The sequence below is a fragment of the Poecilia reticulata genome, linkage group LG1 (genome assembly GCF_000633615.1).
Source record: "Poecilia reticulata strain Guanapo linkage group LG1, Guppy_female_1.0+MT, whole genome shotgun sequence".
In the NCBI taxonomy this organism is placed as follows: Eukaryota; Metazoa; Chordata; class Actinopteri; order Cyprinodontiformes; family Poeciliidae; genus Poecilia; species Poecilia reticulata.
This window is the reverse complement of record NC_024331.1, coordinates 12,853,737-12,863,277: the sequence shown is the minus strand read 5'-3', so window position 1 is coordinate 12,863,277 and position 9,541 is coordinate 12,853,737. Positions and strand designations below refer to the sequence as shown.

At 40.7% G+C, this 9,541-nt stretch overlaps 2 protein-coding genes across 3 annotated transcripts in view; both read right to left on the bottom strand.

The window, feature by feature from the left end:
- Positions 1-1,293: 1,293 nt before the first annotated feature.
- Positions 1,294-9,541, bottom strand: part of LOC108165640 (metal transporter CNNM2-like) — a 63,943-nt gene continuing 55,695 nt past the window's right edge. The window contains exons 4-5 of the mRNA XM_017303944.1: positions 4,604-4,609; positions 1,294-1,429 (exon numbers count right to left, since the gene is read on the bottom strand). Coding sequence (XP_017159433.1) covers positions 1,393-1,429; positions 4,604-4,609 — 43 coding nt within the window. The 3' untranslated portion in view covers positions 1,294-1,392. The remainder of the gene's footprint in view (positions 1,430-4,603; positions 4,610-9,541) is intronic.
- LOC103465832 (metal transporter CNNM2) lies at positions 1,741-9,464 on the bottom strand. 2 transcript variants are annotated; one of them, XM_017304042.1, is made up of 4 exons: positions 9,034-9,463; positions 8,300-8,362; positions 6,033-6,211; positions 1,741-5,206 (listed from the first exon to the last, which is right to left on the bottom strand). In XM_017304042.1, exons 1-4 carry the CDS (start codon positions 9,092-9,094, stop codon positions 4,913-4,915), a joined length of 597 nt encoding a protein of 198 aa, XP_017159531.1. In that variant the 5' UTR covers positions 9,095-9,463; the 3' UTR covers positions 1,741-4,912. The 2 variants fall into 2 exon arrangements, with proteins under 2 accessions (XP_017159531.1, XP_017159532.1); XM_017304043.1 differs by lacking the exon at positions 8,300-8,362 and having other exon boundaries at positions 9,034-9,464.

Below are 9,541 nucleotides of genomic sequence, written 5' to 3'. Positions count from 1 at the left end.
TTAGTGTTCATGTGTGTGTTGAAGCGGACTGCCTGGACTTCATTTTTCCTTTCCTAACATGCTAGGTTTTCAGGTTTTATTGAAATTGTACGGCTCTGATCATTTTGGCCAGGAAAGGAAAGGTACAATTAATCTATTCTTGTTTTTTCCATATTTGATTTGGTTTGGTTTGGCGTGGGCTGGAGGGATGTGTTTTTTTTGTTTTTGGTTTTTTTTTTAGCTTAATGTGTCACTTCTTTATTTGATGTTGATCGGAAAGATCACAGCTGTTTGTCTTTTTTTTCTTACAAAGAAATCTTTTTTTTTTATTTTCATGTTTTCGTCTTTGCAGAAGTGGTCAGAAGGCATCTGTAAAAGCTAATGATGAAAGTTGCATAAACTGCATATATATATATACATACACACATACATGCAGTTGGTGTCCATTCTGACTTGACGGTTATTTCCTCTCTAAAAAAAAGAAACATTGAAGGTTTTCCCAGTGTGTCAGCATAGTTTACACTCATGAAACACAGCAAACCTGTACAGAAAACCTTAAGTCAGAGGAAGTGGGGTTAGCATGAAAAGTACAATTACTATATTAGCTGAGGTTCTTATTTTTCTAAATAAGTATTTTTAAATGGTCTTGGTTTACACAGAACTGTAGATAGACCTTTTTTTATTTTATTCAAAATAACTTCTTATTTTCTTTTTGTAACCCTACCACATAAGTGTAACATTCAGACCTTACTAATAAAGCCTTGTGAAGAGCATTAGGCTATAGGAGATTATTTTTTTCCATCCTTGTGTTGCTCAGAAACATTAACATCCTCCTCATATTTTCTAAACTGTCCTTTTGTTTTTATGCATATCGGATTATGTTCCTCTGAACAGTGTTTGTTTCCTGAAATGTTCCTTTAGACTGTATATTGAAATCATTACATGAAAATCTAGAATAAAGAGTTTTTCATTAATTGTGGTTCTGGTTTTGTTGGATATTGAGGGGAAAATGATGAAATGTTGCTCTTAATGCTCAGAAGATGTACGGAGGTTGACTGGACAACACTGGCAGCTTCTTCATAATGTAAAGGTGATGATGTGACATCCTCCAAACCTCAGCTTTACATTTAGACTGCTGAAGTGYCAGCTGTTCTGTTCAGTCTCACGGACACTGTTGTGCAGTGCACCAGCATCCACTGACTCAGCATTTTATCTCTGCTGAGTCAGCAGAACCTGAAGTCCTAAAGACAACCAAATGAGATTGACAAACAGTCACACTATTTTGGAGCTCTAAAATCAAAGCCTTGGTACATTCTGATCTTATACAAATAGATTTATGACTGCAGCTCTGGCAAAATAAACAAACAAACAAACAAAAAAATTTCTTCAGGCCTTGTACACACTGAGACGAGATCAGTATATTTTTGGCTGACGGATAAGAAAAAATGGCGTCCACACGACAGGATGCAGCGCCACAGAAAATGATGTACTAGCTATGCCGGGCCAGTCGGTGGCGCTGTAACACTACCAGAAAACTACACAAAACACCGAACGGCGCCATGTTTGTTATTTTTTGAGAGTGAGGGGCGGGATAGAGTCAGATGAAGCTTTAAAATTATTGGTTTTTTTTTAAAAAAAGAAAATGCTGCTCACAGGAGCGACACTTGAATTTTCAAGAATTATAGTTTCTGGTCTCCCAAGACGCCGGATTTGTGTGACTTGCACAACCACAACTACAAAAGACRACTCCTGTTTTATCTGTTAATCATTCACTTTTTTATTAAACCACCAGCTGAAAGAGGCAACAGGAATGTCGTGTTCAGGTAGAAGCATCAGAGCAGGTAAAAACACACCACAGCATTCACTCAAATGATGGAGTTGTTAGCTTAGAACAAAGGAGAATGCATGTTTTCTATTTTATGGAGTATTAATATAAACCCCGTCACAGCAGATGCCCCAACACTGTTTCCTGTTGTGCGTTCATTAAAAAAATAATATTTGTCGTTTTGAACTGCCGCGCTATTTATTCTTTTGTTAGGCACTGGGACCCACGGCCTTGTTTAAATGCTGCACTCAAACATTGTTTTATCTTAGGGGAGCGATTGTTCCAGCAGAGCAGGATGGGATTGCTGCGTAAGGAGCACTTTTAAGTAAACAACAACAATAATAGTTAAAAAAAAACAAACAAACAAAAAAGAACAGCTGCAAACTGAGCAGACGCTATCTGTGTCTGCTTATGAAACAGGAGGGGACGCCCTTTCGTGGCGGAGCAGATGGGTGGACTATTTTGTCTCATTTCCCAGGCTTTCTAACACACACTCAAAACACGCTCACATGGAAAAACACGAAGAAACAGCGACCACCAGTGGTTACTATCGGGAATTACATTTTAAAGAGACTAATTCAGCCTTAAGAGACATTTTCATGTTGCTATAAAATAAGAAAAAAACTCACAAAAAGAAAAACAACATGTGAATGAACAGGCGTGGAAACTCCTATTTTCATTAACATCTGCACAGAGTTACTTTACTTTCCAGCACACAGTGCATTAAAACTCTGTCCTGTGAGGTAAAGTATAAAAAAAATGGCAAGAGACTACAAATTTTGGAAAACATGAACAGAACTGCTTGTTAAGCTAGATGGGAAGAAGCTTTTTTTATTTATTTTTTTGTCTGAAACAAATAAACAATTCAACTTTTTGCATAATATAAATATTTAATCTTGGTTCATTCTTGTCCTGCCTCTCCTCCAAGTCTAAAGCAGACATCTTTGAGCTGACTCAACAAGAAATTAAGTCAATATTTTCCAATAAAACAAATTCTCTGAACATCCCAGGGATAGGTAAAGACTTTTTTAATACTTAAGTATCTGTCCAAAGGTGGATTTCAAACATATTAGACCCGAAATGTTGTTTTTATTCTAGCTTTAGAATCACTTTAAAGATGAAGTTAGCAACAATTGGTTACTTCATAAATAAAACTGTATAGTTGACAGACACTGGAAGAAAGGGACCGTAGCACAGCTAGCTAAAGATAGCTAGCATGAATTCATTAGCTTTCAACAAGCTAATTCATGGCTGAAAAGGTTTTCATCATGAGGTTTATCGATAACAAGAATTGAAACAACATGATCAATAACAGCTGTGCTGTTTGCTTAATGCTAGTCAGGAACAAGATTAGATTCAGTTTTAGTTATTTTGTTGCTTTTCTGTCACTTCCCATGTTCACACCAGTCAACATTAAAAGGCTTAAACATGCAAAATCGTTGATTACGGGACAGCTTCTCCTTAACTAAAGAATTATTTTAGACATCTTCAGGAAGAGGTTTGTTGTTTGACTTGTGTTATTATTTTCATAAGTTATACAAGAGGTTGGGAGCCAATATTTACAAAATAATCCTATAACTGGTGTAACCTTAAGAGCAGTTTTTAGTTCAAATTGCCCATCCCTGGAATATCCTTTAAAATATGTTTTAATCATGCAAATGAAACACAATCAGCTTACCTCCGGTAAAAATCAGAACGATGTATAAATATGTCTCTTTAATAGCAGCCAGCATTGTTGAAGAACATCTTAAAATCGGATCAACTCAATAACTAATAAGCTTGGGTTATTAACTACAATCTGCAGGGAAGCCAAAACAACGTGACAGCCTGGTGTCTGTCACGTTGTCCAAACCAGCTAAAAAAAAAAAAAAAAAAACAGAATTAAAACAAAACCAGACATATTTATAAGCAAAACAATGGAAAAGCATTAGCTGTGCATCATTTAATGTCGAGGTTGCTCTTTCTGACGTGTTAGGACGAGGCCGTTAATACTGTGCAGTTCTCACGTTTGATTGAACTAAAGGCATAAAAACACTTGAACCTCTCATGCATAGATACCTTTGTTGGTTGGCACTTTCACTCCCTCCCCACCCAAACTACACTGCAGTAACTGGTGAAGGCGTCACTTGAGCCAGACGTGCTTGAGGTCGGTCAAAAACGCGACAGAGACAAAGAGGAAGAGACGCAGCTGAGCGCGTCTCAGAAACAAATGTACAGACAGCACAAACATACAAATACATCTGCCAACTTAGAATACACTGAATCATCTTTTATAATCATCTCTTAAATAAATCATTGTTCATTGCACTTTGTTAAAGTATCTAATTACAGAATTTCTCTCCAAGGCAATAGTGTGATTTGCTTTTTTTTTCTTTTTTTTTTAAAGGTGTAAAAGATACTATAAGCCTGATTTAAGATAATAGTAAAAATAATAGATCTTCAATGTACATAGTGTTTCTGTAAAAGACTCACCTCCTCATATACATGAGTGGGTGTTCATATATGTAGCATGTTCTGGGGATGCATGCTCTTAGTTTATTTTTTCACTTCTCCACGTGTACATATATACAAACAATATTATAAAATAAATAAATACAAGAAAAAAAACATTCTTGGTTCTCGGTTTAGCGGTTTCTTTTGGTGCAGTCTGTGACGAACCGTCGCTCTGTGTGTGAGTCTGATTGGACCAGCAGTCGCCTGAGCCTCCCTGCAGGGAGCACTGGAGCGGAGGGTTTGTTTCAGTGTGTCGGGACGGAGGAGGATGGGGGCGGGACCAAAGTCTTTGGCCTGAGGAGAAAGTCCAGCGAGCTTTGCATTACGTTGCGAGCGGACCTGCACTCCGTTGTCCTCCAGTCCGTTGAAAAACTCGTTTCACTGGTTCTGTCAGTACAGCGGGGGGAGAGGGGGGGGGGGTTCTGGTGACCCATCGTCCCCGCTGCTGCCATCGACCCCTACAGTGGAAAGGTCTCACTGACTGAACTGGGGCTTCAGGTTGGAGCAGAACCCTGACTCCGCCCACTTTCCCTCTTCACCTAACACCACTGCTCCATGCGTGTCCAGGGGACAAGGTGGAGGGTCTCTCCACCGGCCGCAGCGGGGGGTTGAGGGCTACATGGGTCCCTCATTGTGGGCGCTGTGGTTGCTCCAGCTCAGGCCCAGGTTCTGGCCCACACAGTTATGCTGCGGGGTCAGCAGGTGGGACGTCTCATTGGCCGTGGCGACGGCCACGGCGGGGGAGGTGCTCGTGGTGCTGGCCGTGGTGGTGACGATGGCCGGGGTCTCCACGCCGTCGTGAAACTCCGTCAGCGTGAGCTCGATCTTGGTGAGCTCGCTGTCCGTGGACTGGGGCGTCTTGTCCATCCGTGACGCCATCACGGCATTGTGGTACTGCTGGCGCGTTACCTGGACAACAGAGGAGTCGCTGCTGGGGTCACTTCTCGCAACAGATACCGGACACGTTCATAAAGCATCAATGGTATACACCGTTTGCGGAACAGTGTATAAATTTATGCAACATAATACAAAACAAGAAAATAAGTTTTTGTTGTTAACATATGAATTTATGCCACACTGTGAAACACCTGAAGGAGGTTTGACTTGTTCAGAAATGGAGGTTCATTTGTTGCCTTGAAAATGCAAGTGCCAGTAAGGTCAACCAGAAACTTGTTTAGGTCTTAACTCAGTTTTTGTTGTTTAATAATTATTACACATTCCTCAGTAGGTGGGTAGATTGATCAAAAATATTTAGAATATCGATAGATTTCTCATTTGTCTTTGGTAAAAGACTTTGAAACATTTCTCCCTCTATCGTTTGTATTTACCCAGAATGCCTTGCAGTATAGTCCGCTTCCTGCTTTTGGAGCGGTCTCTAGTCCGTTTGGCATTCAAAAAGTGCCAGACGTCACTTTAATCGAATCAAGACCTAGGTATTGGTGGACCAGAGTTCACTTTTTTTGGTCTTTATCAAAGTTTGATTATCTGTTCACACCTAAAAAACCGATCCGGACTTTCTATCAAATGGACTGGAGTTCGATTAAACGGGGCTGGTGTGAATGCACCCTAAAACTTGCAAGATTTCATCGACGCAAAGAGCAAACATTAGCAGACACAACTAAACGCAGCTGAAATGTTTTACAGTGCATTAACATAAACTACATGAGCATCAGGTACACATCTCAGGCTTTTGAGTCTCCATGTTCTCTGGCCCGATCCTTGCAGCTATTCTCACCTTGATGTACCGCAGGTCCGACCTCGCTCTGACAGAGTAATCGGGGACGTACATATGAAGCAAGGAGTTGAGCTGGTTGTTGCTGTTGCCCAGCGTTGGCGTGATGGCCTCTATGCGATCACTCCTGTTCAGGGAGTCTGAGTGGTTCAGGCCAAATGAGCGTGGAGGAGACTTGTTCTCTGTGAGGACAGAAAAAGATGAGGAGGTCAAAACGCACAGATGTGACTGAGCAGAGTCCAACGGGGCATCGCAGAGCGCTGGTCAAGTATTAAACACAGTCCAAGAACACGAATGATTGTTGAAATTATTTTTCAGCTTCTATCAGTGGACTAATTGGACACTTATTTCACTCACAGGGGGTCATTTTCATTACTGAACAAGGCTASCTGGGACGTTTTTGACATGTGGAAAGAGGGAAACTGTCTCTTTGACATCCTACACACATTGTAGATATCAAAACTGTTCACATTTCTTTTAGAATGAATGGCACCTTAAATGTAAAATATGTATCCAGTACACTCACAGTAAAGCATGGTGGTGACTGCATCATGCTGTTGTTCAGATAGAACAGATGGTTTATATTATTTATAGTTCTTAATGTCTGTTATGATCCAAAATGTTCAGGTTTCAGCAAGAAAGTCGAGGATGGAGAGAGATCCTAGTTCAAACACAAACCAAAAGCAACAGAAGAGCTGAAGTCTTTATAGTTACATATTAGCACTGTGATGTATGGAAATCTCATTTGCMGGTGAACCCTGCATGTCCGGGGATGCTGCTGCCGATTTTTCATGTGCCACCACCCAGAAGATTTGCTCTGTTATTGTTTTCTTCCCTCTAATTTTTAATTAAAGCCAGATTATGTTTTCCACTCCTTAAAGACGTGGAAATCACACACAACAAAGTGAAAACGGCTTGGCCAGCTCTAATGCTGCCACAGGGACTGGAATGTATGTAATCCCACGTCAGGATGTGTGTGTGTGTGTGTTTGGGCCAAAGACCTGGCATGTGAACTCTGGTGGATTAGTACTCCACTTTCTAGGTACCGGGTCAACACACAAAGAGGCGGTGTGCGTTTGTCGCTGAGCCAGTCACCGCATCTTAACAGGTGGAAAAAGACGCTCAGTGTGGCTGTTTCTGGTCAGGCAGAAACATGAGGGTGTGCTTGTGTGGACATGGGGTYTGCACATGTGGACATACGTATGTGCGCTGTCCAGCAGGGGGCTGTAGCTGCAGGTCTTGTTTAGACAGTGGGAGGGTTAAAGGTCAGGGGCGAGTGGGGGCGGAGTCTGCTTCCACTCTGGGGCCTCCGGACTCAGACACCATTCAGATACTTGACTAATGGCTCAGGGGGCGAGGCCCTTGAGTCTGTGCTGCTGCGTTCTTGAACAGCAGGTTTCATAGTGAGCAACAAACACCACAACAAGGATCAATGAAAACACTCATAGCCAAATATATATATATATACTTCATATTACAGAATTCTTGGCCGAAAATACTGAAGTTCACCATCAGGCTGTACAGATGAAACCTGTGAAAACAAGAGACTAGAAGAAAGGAAATGAGGTAGAATTCAAGGAAGAGAGGAATCGGTGAAGGAGGGAAAGAAGACACGAAGGCAAAACAAGGAATGACGTGACATAGGTAACATTTGAAAGAGAAAAAAAAGACAGGAAGGAAGGACAGACAGAAGAATAGAAGGAGAGGAAGAACAGAAGAAAAGAGAACAAGAAAGGAAGGAGTAAAACAGGAAAGAAGGAAAGAAGGCAAAACAAGGAATGACGTGACATAGGTAACATTTGAAAGAGAAAAAAAAGACAGGAAGGAAGGACAGACAGAAGAATAGAAGGAGAGGAAGAACAGAAGAAAAGAGAACAAGAAAGGAAGGAGTAAAACAGGAAAGAAGGAAAGAACAAGAAAGGAAGGAGTAAAACAGGAAAGAAGGAAAGAACAAGAAAGGAAGGAGTAAAACAGGAAAGAAGGAAGGAAGACAAAGAGACTGGACAGAGAACAAGGATTGAAAGAAGTAAAGACATTAGGAAGCTAAGTATTAAAGTAGGGGAGAAATGAAGGAAGGGTATATTTAGATTAATCTGGAAACACAAATATTTTTCTGAAATCTTATTTTCTCTTTCCAAACTTATCCAGCTCTGTAAATCMATTAAGTCAAATATCAGATTTTCCCAGATTGTGCGGTAACCCTGTTAGTTCCTGGCTGGAGATATAATTRGTAAAATGGGCATTAAAAAGGACAGGAAAAGTCACCATACCTGGAGATCCCGCTAATGATTCTGCCCTACTGACGGTGAATGTACGAGACAGAGACAACGGCACTTGGGAAGAAGARGGAAAGGCCATCGTGAGGAGAAAAGARTGAAAGAAAGGAAGAAGAAGAAAAAAAGAGTGTCAGTAGTGTAGAAATAATCAATAGCTTTAAAAATKATTTAATCCGTGAGAGAAGTTTCAATCARAAGCAATTAGTTTTTAGATAAAGAGCTCTGAAACATCAAACTGTGTTTGGTTTGATTTCACTTAGAACTAGAAGGAATGTATGTTCCACCATTTCACCACCAGGTGTCTCCCTAAACCCAACGACAGAGAGAATCCGAACATKGCGGTCTGTGAAGTTTATGAATGAAGTGGGAGGACTGAGTCAATCACCAGCTGATGTTCTCTGGTGACGTTTGTCCATGAYGTCATGCTGCCTCTTTAAAACAGCCACTTTCAGCTCAATCACTGAGTCTTTGCTTAGAAACAAGAAGCTTTTTTAGGTCTTCAGAATACAAAACATGAACAGAAAAGGGCTACAAAAGATACTTGCGAAAGTATAATCTTGAATTTGAGGTTAAACATAAATCATATATTGTAATCTTTGGACGGCTTACAATTAATTAACCTTAATGACAATCAAAAAACATTYATTATGGAGAAAGTGAAGGGCTGATTTTCGTAGTTTTCCCCCATATAGTCCSTCACCATGACGACAAAGACCTAGAGCTCTTACCAGGTGGCGCTGTCAGAGCCATCATCCCGTAGAAGGAGAATGGTCCTGCTTCAAACTTCATCTCCTCTTTTCCTGCCTCCACTTCCACTTTCCCCTACAGCCATAAAAGAACAAAGKTTATTTAGTTGTTAAGTCACCCAAAAGTAATGATCTCGCYTKTTAAACCATGCATTAACTCGACTTGACCCCATTTATTTGGGAAGTTGAATTTAATTTCACTGGCCACCTCGCCTAAAAGATGAGAAGGCTACACATGATCTCCTGRTCTAAATAAATTCAAAAATAGATGAGAAGCAAAGCCATTGATATTRATCAGTCAGGAAGGGTGATGAAGTCAAGAACCTTYGAAGGAGTGGTGATCAGCCTCTCCCGCATCAATTAAAGCCATTCAAGMTCGAAACTGGTTGAAAAGGCCATCCAGCGGAGCGTTCAGAGGCAAGAAAAGAAAGACAAAAGCCCATCTCAAATCTGCCAAAACGAATCTTATTCTAGGAAATATTCAGTTTAC

Bases quoted from the DNA above. Each gene is read 5' to 3' on its own strand.
- LOC103465832 (XM_017304042.1), bottom strand. From the start codon at position 9,094: ATGAAGTTTGAAGCAGGACCATTCTCCTTCTACGGGATGATGGCTCTG. The intron at 8,363-9,033 runs GTAAGAGCTCTA...CTTCTTCCCAAG, and splicing joins GGCTCTGACAGCGCCACCTG to TGCCGTTGTCTCTGTCTCGT. The intron at 6,212-8,299 runs GTATGGTGACTT...CTGTCCTCACAG, and splicing joins ATCATTAGCGGGATCTCCAG to AGAACAAGTCTCCTCCACGC.